Source organism: Astyanax mexicanus, chromosome 8 (genome assembly GCF_023375975.1).
Source record: "Astyanax mexicanus isolate ESR-SI-001 chromosome 8, AstMex3_surface, whole genome shotgun sequence".
Taxonomy (NCBI): domain Eukaryota; kingdom Metazoa; phylum Chordata; class Actinopteri; order Characiformes; family Acestrorhamphidae; genus Astyanax; species Astyanax mexicanus.
In genome coordinates this window covers 39,519,228-39,546,815 of record NC_064415.1, presented here as the reverse complement: position 1 = coordinate 39,546,815, position 27,588 = coordinate 39,519,228, and the positions used below count along the sequence as shown (strand labels likewise).

The 27,588-nt window shown below is 36.8% G+C and overlaps 1 protein-coding gene and 1 long non-coding RNA gene across 4 annotated transcripts; both read right to left on the bottom strand.

Moving 5' to 3' along the window:
- Positions 1-989: 989 nt before the first annotated feature.
- On the bottom strand, positions 990-27,382 carry kif9 (kinesin family member 9). 3 transcript variants are annotated; one of them, XM_022678075.2, is made up of 21 exons: positions 27,227-27,382; positions 25,562-25,662; positions 25,261-25,426; positions 24,042-24,148; positions 23,716-23,946; positions 23,100-23,183; positions 22,794-22,886; positions 21,446-21,593; positions 20,884-20,948; positions 20,687-20,764; positions 19,916-19,984; positions 19,552-19,656; positions 19,402-19,457; positions 8,446-8,545; positions 8,202-8,338; positions 7,697-7,837; positions 6,606-6,814; positions 6,252-6,431; positions 4,372-4,487; positions 3,350-3,454; positions 990-1,137 (listed from the first exon to the last, which is right to left on the bottom strand). In XM_022678075.2, exons 2-21 carry the CDS (start codon positions 25,655-25,657, stop codon positions 1,108-1,110), a joined length of 2,316 nt encoding a protein of 771 aa, XP_022533796.2. In that variant the 5' UTR covers positions 25,658-25,662; positions 27,227-27,382; the 3' UTR covers positions 990-1,107. The 3 variants fall into 3 exon arrangements, 2 of the variants coding, with proteins under 2 accessions (XP_022533796.2, XP_022533795.2); XM_022678074.2 differs by having other exon boundaries at positions 25,562-25,674; positions 27,227-27,375; XR_007440482.1 differs by lacking the exons at positions 990-1,137; positions 3,350-3,454; positions 4,372-4,487; positions 6,252-6,431 and having other exon boundaries at positions 6,674-6,814; positions 7,697-7,833; positions 25,562-25,674; positions 27,227-27,379.
- On the bottom strand, positions 11,411-13,222 carry LOC125803995 (uncharacterized). Its single transcript, XR_007440483.1, has 3 exons — positions 13,023-13,222; positions 11,658-11,710; positions 11,411-11,483 (listed from the first exon to the last, which is right to left on the bottom strand). It is a non-coding gene; the product is annotated as an uncharacterized LOC125803995 (long non-coding RNA).
- Positions 27,383-27,588: the final 206 nt, after the last annotated feature.

Sequence of the window (27,588 nt, the reverse complement as noted above, 5' to 3'; positions counted from 1 at the left end):
TTAATTTCCCATCTTTTCTAATAATATAAAGACGAAATGTGTACATCATGTCCACATATTTGCAAATAATGTTAGCTGACTTACAAATAATTAGACCACATTAGCCATTTTATTCTCACATCAGACTTTCAAAGAAAAAGTGAAGAACTTACTGTTAATGTGACCAACAGCACATGATCAGAGATGGCATGATTTTCTAGTTGCTGACCACTTAACAACAATTTTATTTTATACACTGCCTGGCCAAAAAAAAGTTGCCTTCAAAAAAAGGTGACATTGGGTAATATATATATATATAATATTGGGTTTAACCCACTTTAGCTTTGATTGCGGTACCATTCACTGTGGCATTGTATCAATAAGCTTCTGCAATGTCACAAGATTATTTCAATCCAGTGTTGCATTAATTTTTCACCAACATCTTGCACTGATTATAGTCTTCTCCAGCACATCCCAAAGATTCTCAATGAGGTTAAGATCTGGACTCTGTGGTGAACAATCCATGTGTGAAAATGATGATCTCATGCTCCCTGAATCACTCTTTCACAATTCCAGCACCATGAATCCCGGTATTGACATCTTGGAATGTGGCCGTGCCATCAGGGAAGAAAAAATCCATTGATGGAATAACCTGGTCTATATTCAGTATATTCAGGTAGTCAGCTGAACTCATTCTTTCAGCACAAACTGTTGTTGAGACATGACCGACTGCAATAAACCCACATCATTTACTTTAAATCCAGGTAGCAACTTTTTTTTGGCCAGTCAGTAGGTGGTCTGTTCCAGCCTAGTCTGTTATTAACTTCATTCCTAAGTATTCTTATCATACAGCAGAGTTAGGGGTGGAATGAAAATTGTGCAAATTTTAGCACAGCAAAACTAACTGTTGTTGAAATTAAACACTGGAGGTACACTGTTGTAAATACAGTGTGTGTCTAAATGTTTTTGTCCTAAATGTAAGTATGCATTAAAATACACAAAAAAGGTAATGATTGTTCAGAGCTTTAATGATGTGCAATAGAGTATCAGATCTTGCTATAAAGTGGTGTTCAGATGATTGAGACAATGTTTTACTTGTTTATTCCAGTTTCTGTGTTGTTCCTGGAATCAGGACTGTGAGGAATTGGCCTGCTGCCTCTGCAAAAGTAAACAGACCCATGTCCTCAGTTAACATCAGGTGAATTCTGAACATAGTCATTAATATTCAGCAGCTTAAATTAACACTGCTGTTTAGCATCTGTTATATGTTGCTTTCTCAACATATTAGGAAACTATATACAATTTACTGTAATTTTGGCACTATAAGGCACACCGTATTATAAGGCGTGCAATTAATATGCGTCGCACTGGATTATAAGGGGTATTTAAAGCGACACTAGTAAGGAACAGGGGTGTCACTATGTTTACCTTCTAATTCAGCAGGTATCTTTACTTGGTGGTGGGGTCTAACTAAATTAAGTAAAGCTGCACTGGATGTTAATCTCCTCAGATTTTCTCCTAAAGACTGTAAAGTGCTGCCATTTATTTTCAGTAAGCTTAGATTTGCAGATTTCCACTAAGACTAACTGCAGTTAGCAGCTAACGCTACCTGACTGTGCTATACTGAGGAACTCTGAGTGTTCCGGTAAGCCAGGGCGATATTAGCTAGCAGTTCAGCCCACGTAGCTTGTTTTAACAAGGTAAACACACAGACTACAGTCTGATATACTCACCTCTGAACAACGAAAAAGCTAGCGGTTAGCTGGTTAGCGGCTAATGCTAATGCTGCTCCTGTTTCTAGTCTCAGTGCTGGAGAACTAAACTAAAACTCCTTTATAATGCTGTACTTTTGTGGAGTGGCTTTACTGCTCCTTACAACCTGACTGGTAAAATTCGTACATATGATGCACCGGATTAAAACACGCACTGACGATTTTTGAGGAAATTAAAGGTTTTTTATTTTAGTGTGCCTTATAGTTCGAAAAATATGGTAAACTACAATCACAAATTCAATCACCAAGCACTTTATTAGGACAACCTGTACACCTATTTGTGCAGTTATGTAAGCAGCCAATCATGTGGCAGCATGGCTCCATAAAGTTAGAGAGATGCAGGTCAACAACTTTTGGTAATATTTGCATCAACCATTATTGGAAGGAAATTGTGATCTTAATAATTTAAAAAATGGCATGATTGTTGGTGTCTGATGGGCTGGTGATTGTATTTCTATAACTGATGATCAACTGTAATTTTTTTAGAGACACAGTCTATACATTTTACTGTAGAATGGTGTAATAAAGAAAACATATTCAGATTCAGCGTTGTGTTCTTATAGACAAAAAGGACATTCCAGGATTTTGGTACCTGTCCCTGTCCCACCACTTAAATTTCAAATGTGAATATCCAAAATATCTAAATGACTATTTTTTTGTGAAAAATGTACTTGTTATAAGACAAACTGTAAAATAAGGTGGAAAAATAAGCTCCTTAGATATTATTCAAAAGATCGAATATCTTTGGACCACCTCAAAAAAATACTTCCTCTTGTAAATTGTTGATATGCATCTCCTTTACTTATGAAAACAACTTCTTTGGTCTACATTGTTTTGCATGTTACAGTTTTTATGCTATTAATTTGTGTCCCACAACATGCGCGCAACCCTGTTACCATAAGGAATTTTACCTGGTAGAGAAAGAGTTAAAAATATTTGTCTACTGGCAAAAAGAAAGTTACATCACAAGGACATTTTCTGCCCACATGGCAAGACCAAGAGTAAGTGCTCTAACAATGTTCAAGTTTTTTTTTCCAAATATGTTTGTCCAAGTTGTGTGTGTCACACAGTGAACTCAACCCTGTTACTCATATTTTAAGACTAATAATGAGTAGAGTCAAAATTTACTTTATATACTTATACAACCATATTTGTCCTTGATCTTGTATACATAGCTACATTTTACAGTTAGCATCTGTTCCTGTGGTAAACCACAACTTAGCCTAGATTTGCAATCCTGTTACTGTAAATTACCAAATATATTGCATAATCTAATAAAAAAACTGCTTTGATACCTGAGCTTGACGAATCAAACTTTTTGATAGTCTATTACCTGTGTTTAATAAATATATGACTAAAAATGATCAAATTGAAGATCAAATTTTCAGAAGTGACCAACCCCAAAATCCTGGAATGTCCCAAAAACACCTGTGTAACCACCCTGTAAAACTGTTCTAAGCTAGAAAACATATTAACATATCTAACATTTGAGATATGGTAGAATGAGAGATTTGAATAGCCAGAAAAATGCATGAATTATTAGGCTGATTGGCATCAAAAGGTGCCTGTACTCAGTGTTATTATTGTGTATTTCTCACCCTCTGTACAGTCCTGTTGTGTGCATTATAAAAGGACACAGCACTGGGACCCTCAGCAAGCAGCTCAGTCCGAAGACGCTGAAACTGCTCCTGTTCATCAGCCTCCTGTACATTAAAATAATTCACTGTTAATTTCAACTAGAGCACACATGCATGAATGCAAACCACTTTTCTAAAAGAGTGAGTAGAGTTGGTCTCCTCACAGATTTTATTTAAACATAACTCTTTCAATAAACCTTCAAAGACCAAAAATATCTTTATTTTACACATTGATCCTAAATGGCAATGTTTAGACTGCAGGCAAATCAGATTTGTTTCTCAAATCAGAACCTTTGAGATCCTTTGCGCACTGTTATTTGCACAAAATCAGTTTGAATTTGCATATCTATACATATAAGTATAAAATATGCTGTATTATCTGAACTTGCACATTCTATTTAGTCAGGCTACATACAGTATCAATCAAAAGTTTGGACACAGCTCTTTTCATTCATAGGGTTTTCTTTCTTTTTATATATATTTTTTCCATTGTATATTTAATACTGAAGATATTAAATCTATACAAAAACACATGGAATTATTTTGTAAACAAAAAGTGTTAAACCAGAATATGTTTAATACTTTAGATTCTTCTAAGTAGCACATTTAGCTTTGAAGAAAGATCTGCACACGCTTTATGAGGTAGAGTCATCTGGAATAGTTTTCTCAGTATCTTGGGAGATCCTGAAGGTACTGAACAAGACTGTGCTGTTTTTCCTTCACGATGTGAAGCTCCAGTTCATCCCAAATCATCATCTCAGTTAGGTTTAGGTCGGGAGATTGTAGAGATTGTTTGTTTCCAAATGTGCCTTTAATATTAATCTACACTGTAGAAAATAAATTCAATAAATAAATACAGAAAACATTAAATGAATAGGTGTGTCCAAATTGTTTAATGGTACTGTATGAAGTACAGTAATTCAAATTTTATTATGTTCTGTATGTTCAATAATTTTGATAGTGAGGACTGCTGTCTGACTAACCAAATTCAAAGCTTTATCCACAGGTATTAATCCTGGTCTGATGGGTCCACCTTCACTGAAGATGGTCTGAACCTCTTCAGGCAGCAGGAAGCTCTCATTGTACCAGCTCTCAAATTCTGCCACAAAAACAAAACACCACATCAAATAGTAATGATCAAATTCAGTATAAAATGGAGAAACAATACAAGTTAATACAAGTTTTTTAGGCAATAGAAACGTTAGTTTACATATAGGCCACAAACTGAATATACAACATATATGCAAACCAAGCAATACTGGATTTACAGCAAAATTCTTATAGTCTCTAGTAGAAATTTAATTCTAGTATATAGACCAGACTTGATTATTCAGGATTAGCTGATCTGACTGATTGAGCCCAGTCTTGAACTAAAGTTGATGACTGTCCTACAGTGTTTTTTTTCTGAGTTTCCACAATGAAATTAATGTTATAATTAACGCTTCGTGTGCAATAATATTGCCAACATTTTTGAATATTGTGAATGATATTATATCTTGAAAAATCTTGCCATATAACCCACCCCTAATTATCACATCAGGGTACTACTTTTTTGCTGTTTTTAGCAAATTAACCATTATATATCTACTATAGAGAGAATATATCTGTTCAGTATAATTTATTTCCTTTTAATCCTGGATATATGGAGATATACGGAGTGCATTATTAGTATCATGACATTCTGCATTATTGACTTCTGTTACAAGTCTGATAAAATGCTTTTATTTTTTTAATATCTCAGTTAAAGGGGTGCCATATCATATTGTATACAATAATAAAATGTCATTTTCATTTTGTTGCAGTAGTGTATTCTTGGAATATTTTTTAATTCGGTATTTTGTCATATTGCTAAAAGTATCATTATTGCAAAAATACCATTAAAAATTGGTGATATAATTTTAGGGCCATGTCGCCTACTCCTAGTTACAGTACTACCCCACGGTATGTTATCCATGTCCATAAACTGCATCAACTGCTCTGGGCTCAGGGGCACCTGGGATTGAGCCATTACACCAGGTAAATATGTATTGTGGTCAGATGAATCAGTATTCCAGATCTTTTTTGGAAGATAAGGACATCTGGACCTGATCTGGACCAAAGATTAAACAAACCATCCTGACAACAAGCATCCGCATCATGTCCAAAAGCCAGAGTGTGTCATGGTAAGAGGTTGTCAGAAAACTGCCTTCAAGACAATATCTTTACCAGGGATATCCATGCATTTTTCATCAGGACGATGCAAACCCACATGCTGCAATCATTACAAAAGCTTGGCTGTGGAAGAAGACGGTATTGCCTTTGATTGGCTGACAGCACTGCAAGGCAGTGAGAATAAAGACATTTTTTACACTAATAACAGTCTTTGCAATAACATATGTTACGTTACAACATGTGCATGTGTAATGCCCTGCTAAGTGCAGTTTATCCACTGACCTAGTCCTAAAGTCAATGTAAACACTAAATCCACTGGAGATCCTACATAAACCCATGTAAACACACAGTGGTGGGTCGTCCAGGTCCAGAAAGTAAAAATCCACCACCAAGGAAGGCAGTTGGAACAAAACCGGGGTGGATTTTTACTTTTAACTAGTGTTAGTTTTAACAATTTGTTCCTTAGCTCTGAACTACTTGGAAAAGTATATAAACACTGATGTGTTATTTGCACAACACAATAAGAAGAAAAAGTAAATTTAGCGGAGGGACACCCTTAGATGCTGTACAAAGAAATCGCTATATTACAACTTTTTTTATGTAACTGTATATCAAGACATGAAACCAACCAAAAAAATGCCATGGAGTTTTGTCATTTGTACAGAAAAAGCAAAGGCCTAAACTCTACAAATTAGACTGCAGTATTACTTACCAGTAAGCAGGCGTATGCGGCACTGATCTACTAGATGCTGACAGTAGCGCACTTCAGCTTTGGTGCTGAGCAGCTCTTCATAGCTCTGTCTGTACTGGTCTTTCTTTTCTCTGAGGCCTACTAGCAGAATTAACTCCGCCTCCTCCAACACAGGCTCACCCTTTTCACCCACAAACTGTCCTGGAGAGCAGACAAAGACAGGAATAAAATATAAGTAACTAGATTGTGGTCAAATCAAGAGAGTGTAGATATCTTGGCTCTATTTGCTGTTGCTCAGATGCTCAATACGGAAAGTCTCTCAAAGTGTATTTTATACAGTACAGTATATTCTTGAGGAGATTCTCTAATCCTGACCTTGACTCTGTCTTTGTTCTCTGCACAGCTGGAGTTCAGAGCTCATGTGGTCGATGTCTCGTTTGCAGGAGTTGATGGCTTGTGTGAGTTTGTGGAGTTGGTCCATGCGCTCCAGTAGAACACTCTTGTTCTCCTTCAGGATGCGGTTGATCTCGCTGCCCCGCCCCAGCTTGAAATCCTCAAATGCCTCAAACTTGCAGGGAGGAGAGCTGAAGGAAAGTGGAGAAGTACATTTTTTTAGAAATGCCAGCATATTTACTTAACAAAATATATCATTTTAAGCCTCAGCCTGACTCAATGCCCAAGCGGAACTAGATCCAGAATTCGCACTGGGTCTGTTGCCTACATGTATAAATTAATTTTTAATTTTTATCCCATTTTCTCTCCAATTTGCAAGGCCAATTACCCAACCCACTCACTAGGGCTCCCCCTATCGCTAGTAATGCCCCAACACACCAGGAGGGTAAAGACTTAGCACATGCATCCTCTGCATCCTCTTTTTGAACTGCTGCTGATGTAGCATTGCTGAGTAGCATCACAGCTCACTCGGAGGAAAGCGCAGTGACTCAGTTCTGATACATCAGCGCACAGACGCCTTGTGCTGATCGGCTACGGTAGCTGATTGCAAGCTACACAAACAGGGTTCAAACCGGTGATCTCCTGATCATAGTGGCAGCGCTAAGCTCACTGGACCACTCAGAGCCCACAGGCCTATGTGTTTTAATGTTATTTTTTATTTTTTATAAAGCTATGGCAAAGTAACAAATTACACTGTGATTTTTGTGATGTCGCACAACTTCACGCAGCTCTGGCTTGTGCAGTGTCCACCCTGCAGCTCTTCCACTCGTCCACAGCCACAGCCTTCTGCTTGGCTTAAATCAAGAGCTCCTCACGTCACTTAAATGGTGCACCGCTCACATCTCAGGGGTTTGAGCACATCCACCAGGCAAAATAACGAAAACATTTTGGGGGCAGACGTGATGAACTACAGGCACCTATAATTTATAGTTAAAAGGTCAGGGGGTGGATTGTTTGGGCCAGATCTGAAGCAAAAGCTTCAAAAGAAGGTGAATTTAAGTAGTAGTTCATACTCAATTTTCTTCTTGTGTTCTTCTTGGTCCACAGGTGGGGCCTCCAGGTCCTCAGGCTCACAATTAGGAGTGAGGGCATCTGTCTCTCTCTGGTTCACAGTGACGCCCTCTGCTGGACCTGAGGTTTGTGCAACATCCTTCCTGTCATGAGTAAAAGAGCAGTGTATAAATACAATGCATTTCAGCACAGCTCAGTAATTAAACTCTATAAACTACATAAAAGTACAAGCCAATATTTCTGTTAGCAGTGCTTAACCATCCTTTTCCAAGCCTGTATTTTCAAAACTCCACCTACTTTATCGTGCCTCAATGTAGGTGTATAATTACTGACCACCTCTTCTCCAACTTTACCCTAAGTCCGAAATTTAGGTGATGTCACCAACATCCACACCTATAGTGAGTGGGTCCTTGAGAGTGTCATATTGACAATGATGATAATTATTATTTATTGTCATAAGGTTATCTTTATTTATTTTATCTTTATAGATGGTGGATCTAAAATCACCTGCTGTTCTCTTTGATCTTCTTGCCTTTGCTTTTGTTCGGTGATGAAGCTTGAGTGTGTTTCTGCGAGGGTGCAGCTAGTCCAAGCCCAAACCCACTCTCCACCTCCCCCACAGATCCCACAGCTCCCACAGGCTCCTGATAAAAAGCCAAGTGATTGTAGCAGTGTTAGAGCATGCAGGTTCACAAAGACAAGCTGTAGCTTCATCCTGGAAATATCACTAGATAAGATTTGTTACACTTACTTTAGCAGCAGCAGCAGTAGAAGACTGAATGCTGTTCTCAGACTTTTCCACCAGAGAGTATTTCTGACTGAGCTGTTCCTTTACCTTCTGCTCCTGTTCCCTGTTTAAAACAAGCACATACAAAAACACTTACCGTACACACCACTATTCCTACTACTACTACTACTACTACTACTACTACTACTGCTACTGCTATTACTACTACTACTACTACTACTACTACTACTGCTACTGCTATTACTACTACTACTACTACTACTACTGCTACTGCTATTACTACTACTACTACTGCTACTGATATTACTACTACTACTACTACTACTACTACTGCTACTGCTATTACTACTACTACTACTACTGCTACTGCTATTACTACTACTACTACTGCTACTGATATTACTACTACTACTACTACTACTACTGCTATTATTACTACTACTGCTACTACTACTACACTACTACTACTGCTACTGCTATTACTACTACTAGTACTACTACTGCTACTGCTATTACTACTACTACTACTACTACTACTACTACTGCTACTGATATTACTACTACTACTACTACTACTGCTATTATTACTACTACTGCTACTACTACTACACTACTACTACTACTGCTACTACTACTACTACTGCTACTGCTATTACTACTACTACACTAGTACTACTACTACTGCTATTACTACTACTGCTATTACTACTACTGCTGCTATTACTACTACTACTACTACACTACAACTACTACTACTACTGCTATTACTACTACTACTACTACTACTGCTATTACTACTACTGCTATTACTACTGCTGCTGCTATTACTACACTACTACTACTGCTATTACTACTACTACTACTGCTATTACTACTACTACTACTGCTACTACTACTATACTACTACTACTACTACTGCTACTACTACTGCTGCTATTACTACTACTACTACTACAACACTATTACTACTGCTATTACTACTACTACTACTATTGCTATTACTACTACTACTGCTACTACTATACTACTACTACTACTGCTATTACTACTGCTGCTATTACTACTACTACTACTACACTACTACTACTGCTATTACTACTACTACTACTACTGCTATTACTACTGCTGCTGCTATTACTACACTACTACTACTGCTATTACTACTACTACTGCTATTACTACTACTACTACTGCTACTATACTACTACTACTGCTATTACTACTGCTGCTATTACTACTACTACTACTACTACTGCACTACTACTACTGCTATTACTACTACTGCTGCTACTACTACTACTATTACTACTATTACTACTGCTATTACTACTACTACTACTACTACCACTACACTACTACTGCTACTACTGCTACTACTACAACACTAATACTACTACTACTACTGATATTACTACTACTACACTACTCCTACTACTACTGCTATTACTACTGCTGCTGCTATTACTACTACTACACTACTACTACTGCTGCTATTACTACTACTACTACTACTACTACTGCTTTTACTACTACACTACTACTACTAATACTGCTATTAGTACTACTACTAGTACTACTGCTACTATTGCTCATCCCTCTCCCACTACTACTACTACTGCTGCTGCTAATAATTCTACTACTGGTATTACTACTACTACTACTACTGATGCTACTACTACTACTGCTATTACTACTAGTACTACTGCTGCTACTACTACCACTACTGCTACCACTCCTTCTATTGCTACTACTACTACTGGTACTACTACTACTGATGCTACTACTACTACTACTATTACTACTAGTACTACTGCTGCTACTACTGCTAATACTACTGCTACCACTCCTTCTATTACTACTACTACTATTATATTTCACTTCTACTACTGTACTGTACTGTACAGTACTACTACTGGTACTACTGGTACTGGGTTTTTGGGATTTTGTTTCCCGCCAGTTTTAGGGGTTTTTTGTTTTCCTTTGGTTTTCGTGTTTTTGTTTTTCACCTGTTTTCGTGTTCTTTGTTTTCCCCCAGGGTTTCAGGTTTTTTGTTTCTATCCGTTTTCGGGTTCTTTGTTTTTGTTTTCTTTGTTTTCCCCCCGGGTTTTTGAGTTCTTTGTTTTCCTTTGGTTTTCGGGTTTTTGTGTTCCACCAGTTTTCGGGTTTTCTGTTTTCCACCTGTTTTTGGGTTTTTTGTGTTCCACCAGTTTTCGGGTTTTTTGTTTTCCCCCAGGTTTTCGGGTTTTTTGTTTCCCTTTGGTTTTCGGGTTTTTTGTTTTCCACATGTTTTCAGGTTTTTTGTTTTCCCCCAGGTTTTCGGGTTTTTTGTTTTCCACCTGTTTTCAGGTTTTTTGTTTTCCACCAGTTTTCGGGTCTTTTGTTTCCATCCGTTTTTGGGTTCTTTGTTTTCCCCCAGGGTTTCGTGTTTTTTGTTTCCGTCCGTTTTCGGGTTCTTTGTTTTCCACCTGTTTTCGGGTTCTTTGTTTTCCACCTGTTTTCGGGTTCTTTGTTTTCCCCAAGGGTTTCGGGTTTTCTGTTTTTCACCTGTTTTCGGGTTTTTTGTTTTTCACCTGTTTTCAGGTTTTTTGTTTTCCACCTGTTTTCAGGTTTTTTGTTTTCCACCTGTTTTCAGGTTCTTTGTTTTCCCCCAGGTTTTCGTTTTTTTGTTTTCCTTTGGTTTTAGGGTTTTTTGTTTCCCCCCAGGTTTTCGGGTTTTTTGTTTCCCTTTGGTTTTCGGATTCTTTGTTTCCCCCCAGGTTTTCGGGTTTTTTGTTTTCCACCTGTTTTCGGGTTCTTTGTTTTCCCCCAGGGTTTCGGGTTTTTTGTTTTCCACCTGTTTTCGGGTGTTTTGTTTTCCCACCTGTTTTCAGGTTCTTTGTTTTCCTTTTGTTTTTGGGTTTTTTGTGTTCCACCAGTTTTCAGGTTCTTTGTTTTCGTTTGGTTTTTGGGTGTTTGTGTTCCACCAGTTTTCGGGTTTTTTGTTTCCCCCCAGGTTTTCGTGTTTTTTGTTTCCATACGTTTTTGGGTTTTTTGTTTTCCACCTGTTTTCGGGTTTTTTTGTTTTCCCACCTGTTTTGGGGTTCTTTGTTTCCCCCCAGGGTTTCTGTTTTTTTGTGTTCCACCAGTTTTCGGGTTTTTGTTTTTGTTTTCTTTGTTTCCCCCCCGGGTTTTTGGGTTTTTTGTTTTCCACCTGTTTTCGGGTTTTTGTTGTCCACCTGTTTTCGGGTTCTTTGTTTTCCCCCAGGGTTTCGGGTTTTTTGTTTTCCACCTGTTTTCGGGTTCCTTGTTTTCCCCCAGGGTTTCGGGTTTTTTGTTTTCCACCTGTTTTCGGGTTTTTTGTTTTCCACCTGTTTTCGGGTTTTTTGTTTTCCACCTGTTTTCGGGTTTATTTTGTTTTCCACCTGTTTTCGGGTTTTTTGTTTTCCTTTGGTTTTCGGGTTTTTTGTTTTCCCCCAGGGTTTCAGGTTTTTTGTTTCTATCCGTTTTCGGGTTCTTTGTTTGTGTTTTCTTTGTTTTCCCCCCGGGTTTTTGAGTTTTTTGTTTTCCTTTGGTTTTTGGGTTTTTGTGTTCCACCAGTTTTCGGGTTTTTTGTTTCCCGCCAGGTTTTCGGGTTTTTTGTTTCCCGCCAGGTTTTCGGGTTTTTTGTTTTCCTTTGGTTTTCGTTTTTTTTGTTTTCCACCTGTTTTCGGGTTTTTTGTTTTCCACCTGTTTTCGGGTGGGTTTCGGGTTTTTTGTTTTCCACCTGTTTTCGGGTTTTTTGTTTTCCCCCAGGGTTTCGGGTTTTTTGTTTTCCACCTGTTTTCGGGTTTTTTGTTTTCCCACCTGTTTTCAGGTTCTTTGTTTTCCTTTGGTTTTAAGTCTATTTTATAATTCTCCTTTCAAATAATATTTTTAGTTTTAAGTCTATTTTTTGGCAGAACCTGCTACTACTATTGCTACTAATACTGCATCTTTTACTAATACTGCTACTATTAATACTGCATCCTTTACTAATATTGCTACCACTGCATCCGTTATTACTACTTCTACAACTACTACATCTCTCTCTACTACTCTTCCTATTACTACTACTGCTAGTACTACTTTCTCTCCTCCTCCTAATGCTACTATTCCACCTCTTCCTCCTCCTACTGCTACTGTTTTTGTTTTTTGTATTCCTTTGGTTTTCGGGTTTTTGTTTTCCAACTGCTTTCAGGTTCTTTGTTTTCCTTTTGTTTTCGGGTTTTTTTGTTTTCCCACCTGTTTTCAGGTTCTTTGTTTTCCTTTGGTTTTTGGGTTTTTGTGTTCCACCAGTTTTCGGGTTTTTTGTTTCCCCCCAGGTTTTCGTGTTTTTTGTTTCCATACGTTTTTGGGTTTTTTGTTTTCCACCTGTTTTCTGGTTTTTTTGTTTTCCCACCTGTTTTCAGGTTCTTTGTTTTCCTTTGGTTTTCAGGTTCTTTGTTTTCCTTTGGTTTTTGTTTTTTTGTGTTCCACCAGTTTTCGGGTTTTTTGTTTCCCCCCAGGTTTTCGTGTTTTTTGTTTCCATACGTTTTTAGGTTTTTTTGTTTTCCACCTGTTTTCGGGTTTTTTTGTTTTCCCACCTGTTTTCGGGTTCTTTGTTTTCCCCCAGGGTTTCGGGTTTTTTGTTTTCCTTTGGTTTTAAGTCTGTTTTATAATTCTCCTATCAAATAATATTTTTAGTTTTAAGTCTATTTTTTGGCAGAACCTGCTACTACTATTGCTACTTATACTGCATCTTTTACTAATACTGCTACTATTAATACTGCATCCTTTACTAATATTGCTACCAATGCATCCGTTATTACTACTTCTACAACTACTACATCTCTCTCTACTACTCTTCCTATTACTACTACTGCTAGTACTACTTTCTCTCCTCCTCCTAATGCTACTATTCCACCTCTTCCTCCTCCTACTGCTACTGTTTTTTGTTTTTGTTTTTTGTATTCCTTTGGTTTTCGGGTTTTTGTTTTCCACCTGTTTTCAGGTTCTTTGTTTTCCTTTTGTTTTCGGTTTTCGTGTTTTTTGTTTCCATACGTTTTTGGGTTTTTTGTCTTCCACCTGTTTTCGGGTTTTTTTTGTTTTCCCACCTGTTTTCAGGTTCTTTGTTTTCCTTTTGTTTTTGGGTTTTTTGTGTTCCACCAGTTTTCAGGTTCTTTGTTTTCCTTTGGTTTTTGGGTTTTTGTGTTCCACCAGTTTTCGGGTTTTTTGTTTCCCCCCAGGTTTTCGTGTTTTTTGTTTCCATACGTTTTTGGGTTTTTTGTCTTCCACCTGTTTTCGGGTTTTTTTTGTTTTCCCACTTGTTTTCAGGTTCTTTGTTTTCCTTTGGTTTTTGGGTTTTTGTGTTCCACCAGTTTTCGTGTTTTTTGTTTCCCCCCAGGTTTTCGTGTTTTTTGTTTCCATACGTTTTTAGGTTTTTTGTTTTCCACCTGTTTTCGTTTTTTTTTGTTTTCCCACCTGTTTTGGGGTTCTTTGTTTCCCCCCAGGGTTTCTGTTTTTTTGTTTCCATCCATTTTGGGTTTTTTGTGTTCCACCAGTTTTCGGGTTTTTTGTTTTAGTTTTCTTTGTTTTCCCCCCGGGTTTTTGGGTTTTTTGTTTTCCACCTGTTTTCGGGTTTTTTGTTTTCCTTTGGTTTTCGGGTTTTTGTTGTCCACCTGTTTTCGGGTTCCTTGTTTTCCCCCAGGGTTTCGGGTTTTTTGTTTTCCACCTGTTTTCGGGTTTTTTGTTTCCCCCCAGGTTTTTGTGTTTTTTGTTTTCCCACCTGTTTTGGGGTTCTTTGTCCCCCCCAGGGTTTCTGGTTTTTTGTTTCCATCCGTTTTTGGGTTTTTTGTGTTCCACCAGTTTTCGGGTTTTTTGTTTCCCACCTGTTTTTGTTCTTTTTGTTTCCCACCTTTTTTTGTTTTTTTTGTTTCCATCCGTTTTTGGGTTTTTTGTGTTCCACCAGTTTTTGGTTTTTTTGTTTCCCACCTGTTTTTGTTCTTTTTGTTTTCCACCTGTTTTTGGGTTCTTTGTTTTTCCCCAGGGTTTCGGGTTCTTTGTTTTCCACCTGTTTTCGGGTTTTTTGTTTTCCACCTGTTTTCGGGTTTTTTGTTTTCCACCTGTATTTGGGTTCTTTGTTTTTCCCCAGGGTTTCGGGTTTTTTGTTTTCCACCTGTTTTTGGGTTCTTTGTTTTTCCCCAGGGTTTCGGGTTTTTTGTTTTCCACCTGTTTTCGGGTTTTTTGTTTTCCACCTGTTTTCGTTTTTTTTTGTTTTCCACCTGTTATCTGTTTTTTTGTTTTCCACCTGTTTTCGGTTTTTTTTTGTTTTCCACCTGTTTTCGGGTTCTTTGTTTTCCCCCAGGGTTTCAGGTTTTTTGTTTTCCTTTGGTTTTCGGGTTTTTTGTTTTCCACCTGTTTTCGGGTTCTTTGTTTTCCCCCAGGGTTTCGGGTTTTTTGTTTTCCTTTGGTTTTAAGTCTGTTTTATAATTCTCCTATCAAATAATATTTTTAGTTTTAAGTCTATTTTTTGGCAGAACCTGCTACTACTATTGCTACTTATACTGCATCTTTTACTAATACTGCTACTATTAATACTGCATCCTTTACTAATATTGCTACCACTGCATCCGTTATTACTACTTCTACAACTACTACATCTCTCTCTACTACTCTTCCTATTACTACTACTGCTAGTACTACTTTCTCTCCTCCTCCTAATGCTACTATTCCACCTCTTCCTCCTCCTACTGCTACTGTTTTTTGTTTTTGTTTTTTGTATTCCTTTGGTTTTCGGGTTTTTGTTTTCCACCTGTTTTCAGGTTCTTTGTTTTCCTTTTGTTTTCGGGTTTTTTTGTTTTCCCACCTGTTTTCAGGTTCTTTGTTTTCCTTTGGTTTTTGGGTTTTTGTGTTCCACCAGTTTTCGGGTTTTTTGTTTCCCCCCAGGTTTTCGTGTTTTTTGTTTCCATACGTTTTTGGGTTTTTTGTTTTCCACCTGTTTTCGGGTTTTTTGTTTTCCTTTGGTTTTCGGGTTTTTTGTGTTCCACCAGTTTTTGGGTTTTTTGTTTCCCACCTGTTTTTGTTCTTTTTGTTTCCCAACTGTTTTTGTTTTTTTTGTTTTCCACCTGTTTTTGGGTTCTTTGTTTTTCCCCAGGGTTTCGGGTTTTTTGTTTTCCACCTGTTTTCGGGTTTTTTTTTTTCACCTGTTTTCGGTTTTTTTGTTTTCCACCTGTTTTTGGGTTCTTTGTTTTTCCCCAGGGTTTCGGGTTTTTTGTTTTCCACCTGTTTTCGGGTTTTTTGTTTTCCACCTGTTTTCGGTTTTTTTGTTTTCCACCTGTTTTCGGGTTCTTTGTTTTCCCCCAGGGTTTCAGGTTTTTTGTTTTCCTTTGGTTTTCGGGTTTTTTGTTTTCCACCTGTTTTCGGGTTCTTTGTTTTCCCCCAGGGTTTCGGGTTTTTTGTATTCCTTTGGTTTTAAGTCTATTTTATAATTCTCCTTTCAAATAATAATTTTAGTTTTAAGTCTATTTTATGGCAGAACCTGCTACTACTATTGCTACTTATACTGCATCTTTTACTAATACTGCTACTATTAATACTGCATCCTTTACTAATATTGCTACCACTGCATCCGTTATTACTACTTCTACAACTACTACATCTCTCTCTACTACTCTTCCTATTACTACTACTGCTAGTACTACTTTCTCTCCTCCTCCTAATGCTACTATTCCACCTCTTCCTCCTCCTACTGCTACTGTTTTTTGTTTTTGTTTTTTGTTTTCCTTTGGTTTTCGGGTTTTTGTTTTCCACCTGTTTTCAGGTTCTTTGTTTTCCTTTGGTTTTTGGGTTTTTGTGTTCCACCAGTTTTCGGGTTTTTTGTTTCCCCCCAGGTTTTCGTGTTTTTTGTTTTCCCACCTGTTTTGGGGTTCTTTGTTCCCCCCAGGGTTTCTGGTTTTTTGTTTCCATCCGTTTTTGGGTTTTTTGTGTTCCACCAGTTTTCGGGTTTTTTGTTTCCCACCTGTTTTTGTTCTTTTTGTTTCCCACCTGTTTTTGTTTTTTTTGTTTTCCACCTGTTTTTGGGTTCTTTGTTTTTCCCCAGGGTTTCGGGTTTTTTGTTTCCATCCGTTTTTGGGTTTTTTGTTTTCCAGCTGTTTTCGGGTTTTTTGTTTTCCAGCTGTTTTCGGGTTCTTTGTTTTTGTTTTCTTTGTTTTCCCCCCGGGTTTTTGGGTTCTTTGTTTTCCCCCAGGTTTTCAGGTTTTTTGTTTTCCACCAGTTTTCGGGTTCTTTGTTTTCCCCCAGGGTTTCAGGTTTTTTGTTTTCCTTTGGTTTTCGGGTTTTTTGTTTTCCACCTGTTTTCGGGTTCTTTGTTTTCCCCCAGGGTTTCGGGTTTTTTGTATTCCTTTGGTTTTAAGTCTATTTTATAATTCTCCTTTCAAATAATAATTTTAGTTTTAAGTCTATTTTATGGCAGAACCTGCTACTACTATTGCTACTTATACTGCATCTTTTACTAATACTGCTACTATTAATACTGCATCCTTTACTAATATTGCTACCACTGCATCCGTTATTACTACTTCTACAACTACTACATCTCTCTCTACTACTCTTCCTATTACTACTACTGCTAGTACTACTTTCTCTCCTCCTCCTAATGCTACTATTCCACCTCTTCCTCCTCCTACTGCTACTGTTTTTTGTTTTTGTTTTTTGTTTTCCTTTGGTTTTCGGGTTTTTGTTTTCCACCTGTTTTCAGGTTCTTTGTTTTCCTTTGGTTTTTGGGTTTTTGTGTTCCACCAGTTTTCGGGTTTTTTGTTTCCCCCCAGGTTTTCGTGTTTTTTGTTTTCCCACCTGTTTTGGGGTTCTTTGTTCCCCCCAGGGTTTCTGGTTTTTTGTTTCCATCCGTTTTTGGGTTTTTTGTGTTCCACCAGTTTTCGGGTTTTTTGTTTCCCACCTGTTTTTGTTCTTTTTGTTTCCCACCTGTTTTTGTTTTTTTTGTTTTCCACCTGTTTTTGGGTTCTTTGTTTTTCCCCAGGGTTTCGGGTTTTTTGTTTCCATCCGTTTTTGGGTTTTTTGTTTTCCAGCTGTTTTCGGGTTTTTTGTTTTCCAGCTGTTTTCGGGTTCTTTGTTTTTGTTTTCTTTGTTTTCCCCCCGGGTTTTTGGGTTCTTTGTTTTCCCCCAGGTTTTCAGGTTTTTTGTTTTCCACCAGTTTTCGGGTTTTTTGTTTTCCACCAGTTTTCTGTTTTTTTGTTTCCCCCCAGGTTTTCGGGTTTTTTGTTTTCCTTTGGTTTTCAGGTTTTTTGTTTTCCACCTGTTTCGGGTTTTTTGTTTCCATATGTTTTTGGGTTTTTTGTTTTCCACCTGTTTTCGGGTTTTTTGTTTTCCTTTGGTTTTCGGGTTTTTGTTGTCCACCTGTTTTCGGGTTCTTTGTTTTCCCCCAGGGTTTCAGGTTTTTTTGTTTCTATCCGTTTTCGGGTTCTTTGTGTTTTCTTTGTTTTCCCCCCAGGTTTTTGAGTTTTTTGTTTTCCTTTGGTTTTTGGGTTTTTGTGTTCCACCAGTTTTCGGATTTTCTGTTTTCGGGTTTTTTTGTGTTCCACCAGTTTTCGGGTTTTTTGTTTCCCCCCAGGGTTTCGGGTTTTTTGTTTTCCTATGGTTTTCGGGTTTTTGTTGTCCACCTGTTTTCGGGTTCTTTGTTTTCCCCCAGGGTTTCAGGTTTTTTGTTTCTATCCGTTTTCGGGTTCTTTGTTTGTGTTTTCTTTGTTTTCCCCCCGGGTTTTTGAGTTTTTTGTTTTCCTTTGGTTTTTGGGTTTTTGTGTTCCACCAGTTTTCGGGTTTTTTGTTTCCCTTTGGTTTTCGGGTTTTTTGTTTTACACCAGTTTTGTTTTTTTTTGTTTCCCCCCAGGTTTTCGGGTTTTTTGTTTTCCTTTGGTTTTCGTTTTTTTTGTTTTCCATCTGTTTTCGGGTGTTCTTTGTTTTCCACCTGTTTTCGGGTTTTTTGTTTCCCCCCAGGTTTTCGGGTTTTTTGTTTTCCTTTGGTTTTCGTTTTTTTTGTTTTCCATCTGTTTTCGGGTTTTTTGTTTCCCCCCAGGTTTTCGTTTTTTTTGTTTTCCTTTGGTTTTTGGGTTTTTTGTTTTCCACCTGTTTTCGTTTTTTTTTGTTTTCCACCTGTTTTCGGGTTTTTTGTTTTCCACCTGTTTTCGGGTTCTTTGTTTTCCCCCAGGGTTTCAGGTTTTTTGTTTTCCTTTGGTTTTCGGGTTTTTTGTTTTCCACCTGTTTTCGTTTTTTTTGTTTTCCACCTGTTTTCGGGTTTTTTGTTTTCCACCTGTTTTCGGGTTTTTTGTTTTCCTTTGGTTTTAAGTCTATTTTATAATTCTCCTTTCAAATAATATTTTTAGTTTTAAGTCTATTTTTTGGCAGAACCTGCTACTACTATTGCTACTTATACTGCATCTTTTACTAATACTGCTACTATTAATACTGCATCCTTTACTAATATTGCTACCACTGCATCCGTTATTACTACTTCTACAACTACTACATCTCTCTCTACTACTCTTCCTATTACTACTACTGCTAGTACTACTTTCTCTCCTCCTCCTAATGCTACTATTCCACCTCTTCCTCCTCCTACTGCTACCACAACTACCCCTAATCCTACTACTGTTTCCACTGCAACAATTACTACTTCAACAAATACTTAATATTAATATTAGTACCACCATTAAAATTATTTACATCATGCAATTATTAATAACCCCTCACACTCTGGTCAGCACTTGTTGTATATGATAAGAAAATTATTTATATTAAAAGTACATAGTATCTAACAAATACATTCTGAAAGTTATAGTGATAATATAAATAATAGTAATAAAATAATAATAATAAAAGATAGGTAAACTTCAAACTTATGGTTAAGCAGTACATTTAGAAGTTTAAAGATATCACAATACTGATAGGAGAGGGAAATTTATCCATACTTACTGCACAGCTTTTTTAAACTGGGTGAACATTTCCTGGATCTGTCGAATGCTCACAATCTGAAACATTTGCGAAAGAGATTCTCCAAAATGGTACTGAAATGCATTTTGTTTACATTCAATTAAATATATATATCTTTAGAAAGGCACTGACCATGATCTCGTCCAATGTGCCAGCCAGGTATCTCTGAACCTGACTCTTAATTTCATCCACCTGTCTATCAGACAGGCTCTCATTAGGCACAACTGCACGGTTAGCCTGTGTGGAGAAAAGAAAGAAGATTTGAACAGTAGATATTATGGACTGTATCCATAATATCATGTGGCATGACTCTCCTTTTTTCTGTTTTTCACAAACATATGTGTATACATATTTCACACAACGGTTTAGGAATGCTCTTATTATGCCAGCTATTGAGTCTTAAGAAAAATTAAGAAAAAAATATTAATCTGATTATTTAAATTTTTTTTTAAATGATTGACACCACTAGTATATATAACTACATTTGGGTACTTACCAGTGTGTCATGTAAGGAAAGCTCCTGCTTCAGAAGCTGTATTTCTTTTTGAAGTCTTCGGACCTGCAGCTGAACACAGATAGCCACACTGTAGTTAGTTTGTTACCCTAATCCAGCCTACATTAGGCCTGTCACAATGATTACTATACTGATTTATTGTTTTCCTTAGAAAAGAGAGACCATTAAAAGTTAAAGATCAGGTATGTAAACTTAGTTTTAATTTTTTTCATGTTTAATTCATGTAGGATATATTATCTAATATCTGAATATTCTTCAGACTTAAAAGTTGTTTGCCATTAAAAAGGATGAAAATGCATTATAATTGTATTATATTATCATCATATCACTGGCATAAATGATATAAAAATGACAATAATATTGTTTATTGCAATTATTTATGGCATAATAAAAAACTAAAATCGTGACAGCCCTTGCCTACATCATGCATAATGCTAGCAGTGCTAATTATGTAAATAATAACATTTATATTTCAATTACTAGATGTTAGATTAGCCCCACTACAATAAATGATCTACTGGTAAAACCTTTACCATTATGTATTATTGTGTACTTGCCAACATGTACTAACAATGCTGAAATCTAGTATCAGTTCCACTGTCATAAACAAAATCTCATGAGCCAGTTAAACAGAAATGAATACAGGAACAGGTCACAATGACTTAACTATTCTTCAAATCTACCATGTGTAAATGGTCTTCTTATCAAGGAATATGATTTATTTTCACACAGTGTAAATCAATTCAATCTTACAGCAGGGTCAATGTGCTCGTTGATGGACGGCTGGGTTCGCACACACTTCATCCTGGTTGCAAAGCGGAGAGTGGAGAGCTGCAGAATGACACGAGCAAACAGAGCTGATGTTTGGGTTAGGAGAAATAAGACATATTATAAATGCTGCTTATTTGTCCATGCGTTCATCCGGTCCATGCTAAAAAGAGCCTTCTCACCGTTTCTTCAATCTGTGCTGCCTCACCATAAATGTTCGCAACCAGCACTGTATTACAGTTTCCTCCTGCACAACGCAAAGAAAATTATGTTACTAAACACTAAGCTACCATTCAAACACTGTTAATCCTAAATATGTAATTAAAGTTTATTAAAAAAAATAAAAACAGATTATGCAGCTAAAGTGTATTGAATTTGTAGATTGGTGCTCCAGGTGGTTTTCATGGTGTGGCAAGGTGGTGTCTATGGTGTTAACTATCTAGGTTTGCTCCTGTGTTGTTACTAAGTGGTTGCTATTGTATCCCATGTGATAGCTATAGTGTTGCTAAGTGGATACTAGATGGGTACTACAGCTTATTTATTGTTTATTACCTTTTGTTCCTCCCACAGCAAAATATAATTATTAATTATATTATTCCCTTTTTAATTTTTCTGCTTAATAAATAATAATAATAAATAATAAATAATAATAATAAATAACAAATACACATGAGCAATAATTCCAAACTTTTAAACATAGCATGTGTGAGTTTCTGGTGGGGTTTGGTGTAGGTAGGGACTGACCGAGAGAGTCTTTTAGAGAGTGGGTCAGTTTACTCTGTCTGAAAGGAACATGCTCTCTGCGTCGGTCAGTCAGGGCTATAATGGCCTGCTCCAGGAAGGACAGAGATCTGTTGATGTACAAGGCCTCTCTCTGCACCTGACCCTCAGACTGAAAAAGAAAGAGATCAGGACGTTAACCACATGATGCAAACGATAATGCAATAATAACAATATTTTAATTAAGCATGTAAAAATCTATCAATATAGATATATACATATATTGATTTTAAAATGTTAAGATTGTTTTTTTTTGCAGGTTAATGTAATGCATTTACTGTGTGAAAATCTGTGTTTTGTATAGTCTATGCTCTGTTCCTATTAGTTCCAACAGTTCGCCTTTTCATTCTTGTAGTTTATCTCTGCGCAACTTCCCCTTGCCCTCCCCGCCTCTCTCTCTCTCTCACTGAACACAACTCTGCCTCTTCCACTGCTTTCACCAGTAAGTGCTGCAGGCAGTGATAGCCTGGAGATGCATAAAGACGTGACAAAACATATAGAAGTGGAAATTGTTAGTTAAAAAAAAAACTGAGACTCAATTATTTGGAGATGGTTTGTATCAGAATTGCAGCAGAATAAATTGCAGCAGTATTCTGTACTCTGAGTGACGGTCACTAATAGGCAGACAGACTGTGGTCTGAGTTCAGACCCAGACGTTGCACTAAGCGGACCTAGACTGGTGAGCTATTAAGAACTATTTAACTTCATCAGTGTTTGTTTTGAGGAGTGTAACTTCACTAGCCTTTACAGTGGGGGCTTTGCAGTGCAGGAAACTCACAGACCAATCGTGTGCATAGTAAATATCCTCAAACAGTTAGATGGCATGCCCTAAAAAACAGACAGTGAATCCACCTTGCAGTGGAAAACGGACAGGCCAAAACCAACACGTCTTATGTTCTTTGAGCAAATCACTGTTTTAGCCCAGATTTATAGAAAATGAATTCAAACTGCACTTTTTATTTACTTTTTTTCTTAAGCACTTTAGATACACTTTTCCAAAAGCACAATGCATTTTTGTATCCTTTTGTTTTTACGCTACTTGAAATGAAAAAAAAACAAACAAAACAAAAAACATTTATTTAAAGAATCTGTTTATAAATAATTAATGTCATTTGAATTGCATTTTAAAGTTGACAATATAAAATGCAGATAGAACTACTTATTATAAAGGTGCCTGTGTAAAATCTGGAACATGTAGCTTTGTCTCAGAAGTGTATTTTTGTTATTAGCTTATGGGATGAAAATATTAAGATATACATCATTAAAAAGACTAACAGTCTAATAACAGATACACAGTGATATGTGAACTCACCCCTGTTTTGCTCAGCCGTTCTGATCCAGCAAGATCCACAAGATTGAGTTTGGATGTAACATATGGTGCATCTGACAGCGTCCGAGAACGAGACTGTGCCACATCAACAACACACAGCTCTAAACTTCATGCTTTGTCTTAAAACATTTAAAATATTCAATAACATGCCAAACTATGATATGTTAATGATAATCTGTGGTGATCAGCAACACAGTGATGACCAAAAAACCCAGTAATGATCTACACAGAATACTTTTATCATTAAACTATTATCTTGTTATTCTAATTCCACTGACTGTGTCTCACCTCTATGTGGATGGTAAAGATGCAGTGAGATCTAGAAGAGTTCTTATTGAGGGCGTGTTCCCCAATTATTCTGTTCATCTCACCCTAAATAAATAATGATGTCAATATAAGACATACAGGAGCAATCACTGTTCTGTATACTTTAGCATATGTATTTTATTTGCACTTTATCTTTAAAGAGATATAGATAAATGTTTTTTTTCATTAGACCATCAACCCTGCCAGTGGCCTTACACCATTTTCTAACACAGAGGGGATGGGGTAATTGGCCTTCCATATATAACATTAGAAATAAATTATAAAAAAAAAACTAGACAAAAGAAAAAAACATTGGTCATGTCCTGATTGGCCTGATATTTTCAATTATTGTGTTTTAACTGATAATACAGTCTTTAAATTTAGGTAAGATATGCTGCCAAATAAAATCAAAGTAAAATAATTTTTTCAGTAGAATGTTGATGGTGTGACATTCTGGACTTGCATACTGTGCATTTACCCTTTCTTTTTTTAAATGCTGTATTAATTAATAATAAAAAAAAATAATAAAAAATTGCAAGACGACAATTATTAAAGTATCAGGACATTGATCCAAAAGATCACAAAACCATTGCCTCACCTCGAAAAGCAGATTAAAGGCCTCTTCTTCATTATGTACGGGATGTAAAGTAAGTCCCTTCACTGAAACACCACCACCTGGATCTTCCACTATAGTCAAGGCTCCGCCTTGCACCGCCCGGCCCCTCTTTATTGAGGCTAGCAGGTCCACCAATGTCTCATTATAGATCTCCAGAAAGGAGAGGAACACGGAAAAGGTGTGATCCACACGCTGCTCCACCTCATAAAACACCTGGCCAGAGAGAGAGAGATTTCACAAAGAGATGATTAAGATGATTAAATACTGTATCCAAAGGACTGCATCAAGATAACAAATGAACGTTGTACCTCCTGCAGGGCACGAGGGATAATTCCTCTTTGCTGGTAACTCTCTGTGGCACCAGTCATTGTATAAGTTTTTCCTGCCCCAGTCTGTCCAAAACACATGATTGTACCTGATAGACAGACAGAATTCAAAAACTTGAAAACTGAAATTACATGGACTGTCAAACACAGTGACTGTGACACAGTATGATTTTTATAGCAGATATTGTTGATACTTTAAACAAACTTAAATTAGTGGTTTTAATTTAAACTCTTTACTCAAGGTCTGCACGTGAAAAAAGTTACAATCTAAACAATCTGACTTCTGATTCCTAAAGGCCAAATGTCTAACAGAACTAATGATAAAACAATTTAATATCCCAAAAAAAGGAATGCACAGTTTAGAAACATAACCATGCACAAAGTGTAAATTTGACTTCACACTTTGAGAGAAAAAACTTTCAATGGAAGTCAATGTAAAAAAAGTTTATTTCAGGTCATTTTGAAGAGTTTCTATTGGTCCATTCATCAATAGATTTTGGCACAGTGTAAGGAACAGTTTGTCTGTTTAATTTATGTAGTAAACTAAAACTTGACAAAAATGGAGATAAATATTTTTCATTGGACAGCGACTATATGCTTTAGATGGTAAATAAACAATCAGTTCTTGTAGTTCATGTTTGACATGGGGGAAATTGGCAGGTGTGAAGATTTGAATCACCAAAGTGGCAAAGATGCTCCGAGTTAACAAAAGGGTGCATCCAAAAAACATACATGCTTACAACTTCCTAAGACTCACCCCTTAATTTGATTTACTAAATATACTGCTTCATTGCTCCACATGGTGGTGCTAATGAAATAAATACGGTAAACCTGCATATATATATATGTGTTTATGTGGAATGTGTGATGAATACTTGCAGACATATAAAGCTAATTTAGTTGTGGAGGAATGTATAAAACTATTACGATAAATGTACAATAAATTAGTGCTGTGCAAACAAGCAGCTGAAAAAAATGTGCAATAAAACAAATGCTGCAGATAATTCTAAAATGACACAACATTACTGTAAACAGATACATTTATTATATTGGTTACTACTATCTAATTTTCCCAAAGTCCAGTATGTGGTATTGTCAATAAACCAACTTTGACTAGTTTATAATATTTAAACTGATTTTGCGTTTCAAATAACACATTATTAATATGGTTCCAAACTGCACAGCATTTCATGGCAATTACCATTGTAGCCTTCCAGAGCTCGGAGCACCACACTGTGGGCAACGCTCTGATAGACCTCTTCCTGAGACATGTTGTGCATCACACCATCCAGCTTAAATGACCAGGAGCTCATCTGATTATTCACCACCCCTTTCCTGGACTCCCGCCTGTGCCGCACATTTACTGTCTGAGTAAGATAACAAGATAACAAACGTGGTACAAATGAAAAACCCAGTGAAAATAAATGTGATGCTGCGTAATGATAAGATAAACAGAATAGGAAGATGATAAAGTGACTGTTTTATTGAGTGTGCCAGTTTACCTGTTTATCCGGCAGATATTCAATAAGATCCTGGGCAAAGCAGGCCGTGGGTCTGGTGCGGACAAACACCTTCACCTCACTGCTGTGTGCGCTCATGATACCTATTAATAAACCTTTTACAATTATAGACAAACACAATCAAACTTAACTAGTAACACACAAACTGTTGCACTGCCCACATTATATATTAAGCACATCAATTAAACATTTACAGTGCAAACTAGAAAAACATAAGTCACCCATTTGAAATTATTTTGGAATTAAATTTCTGTGTGGCTTACTAATTAAATGTGGCTGCAAAAGATAGAAGGTATTTTTTTAACATGCTTTTATTGCCTGGGGACATACAGTGGTATGGAACATTGTGTGCACTCCTGATCATGTTCATGATCAGCAATTTCAGTAAAATATATCATATAGCAGATAATCACAGTGATATTTGAAAAGTGAAATAAAGTTGATAGAATTTACAGAAAGAGTGTGATAATTCTTTAAACAAAATTAAGCAGGTGCATAAATTTGGGCACCCCAACAGAAAAATTACATCAATATTTATTTTGGATCATACTTCTTTACAAAACATCCCCAGTTCAGTCAGGTTTGATGGTTTCTGATCACGAACAGCCCGCTTTAAATCACACCACAGATGAATATTCAATAATATTCAGGTCTGGGGACTGAGATGATCATTCCAGAAAATTGTATTTGTTCCTCTGCATTAATGCTTTAGTAGAGTTTGAGCAAGCTGCATGTAAGGTTGAATTGGGCTGCTTACTATTATAATCTAAATTGTATCGAGAATTGCTCATACACAGCTCTGGAAAAAAAAATAAGAGACCACTTCAGTTTCTGAATCAGTTTCTTTGATTTTGCTACGTATAGGTTTATGTTTGAGTAAAATGAACATTATTGTTTTATTCTATAAATTACTATATTGTCATTTAGAGCTTTTATTTGCAGAAAATGAGAAAAAAAAAGATGCAGAGCTTTCAGACCTCAAATAATACAAAGACAACAAGTTCATATTCATAAAGTCTTAAGAGTTCAGATATCTTACACACTGCTTTTGGATAACTTTATGCCACTACCCGTGCAGAAATTTAAGCAGTTCGGCTTGGTTTGATAGCTTGTGATCATCCATCGTCCTCTTGATTATATTCCAGAGGTTTATTTGGTAAAACCAAAGTAACATATCATTTTTAAGTGGTTTCTCATTTTTTCCCAGAGCTTTATTGGAAGAATATCAAGATTATTTTTTTACAATAACACCCAGCCCTACTAACATGTCGACATCATCTAGTTAGCAAGATAGATAGGTAAGCTAACCTAACTATTAACTAACAAATGAACTAATTTAACTAACTAACTAACTAATGTAGAACTCCACAGTGCGGTCTGATTCAGACTGACAGGAGTGAACACTCCACCCTGACAACAAGTCCACTAAAACCGCGTGTCAGGTAAACGTGGTTTTAAATTGTGAAATACAATAATTGTAAAAAATGAATACTCATACAAGTAAACTAGAGTTAATAAACTGGCGTTTATTTAGGCGTAAAACATTGTAGTTTTAGTCCTGTTTTTGACACGCACGGAGTATTAAACTAGTTAGGAATTAGAGGCTTAACATGAAACCATATAGTCGAACTTGTCGGATAAACTCACCTTTAAAAGTGTTATCTAGCTGTAGTCTGACTGAAACTAAACTGCTATAATATCTATAATTAGCTAAATTATGTTAGTTAAACTAAGCTACGTTTGTGGCGGAAATCGGAGAGCCGCCGCAGTGTTGAAGCTGTTGCCTGAGCAACAGCACTGTGGGTCGTGTCTCAAACCGCACCCTCGTTCCCTATCTAGTAAACTTTAGTTGCTGTTGTAAAATCAGAGCATGCGGACTTCCTATCTACGGTGGCCGAGAAAGCCCAGCGCAGTGCAAATTGAAAAGCGCTGCAAAAGCACAAAACACATCCATCAAAATTACAACACAGGCGCAGCAACTAGAAAAACGCGCTGCAACTAGAAAAACG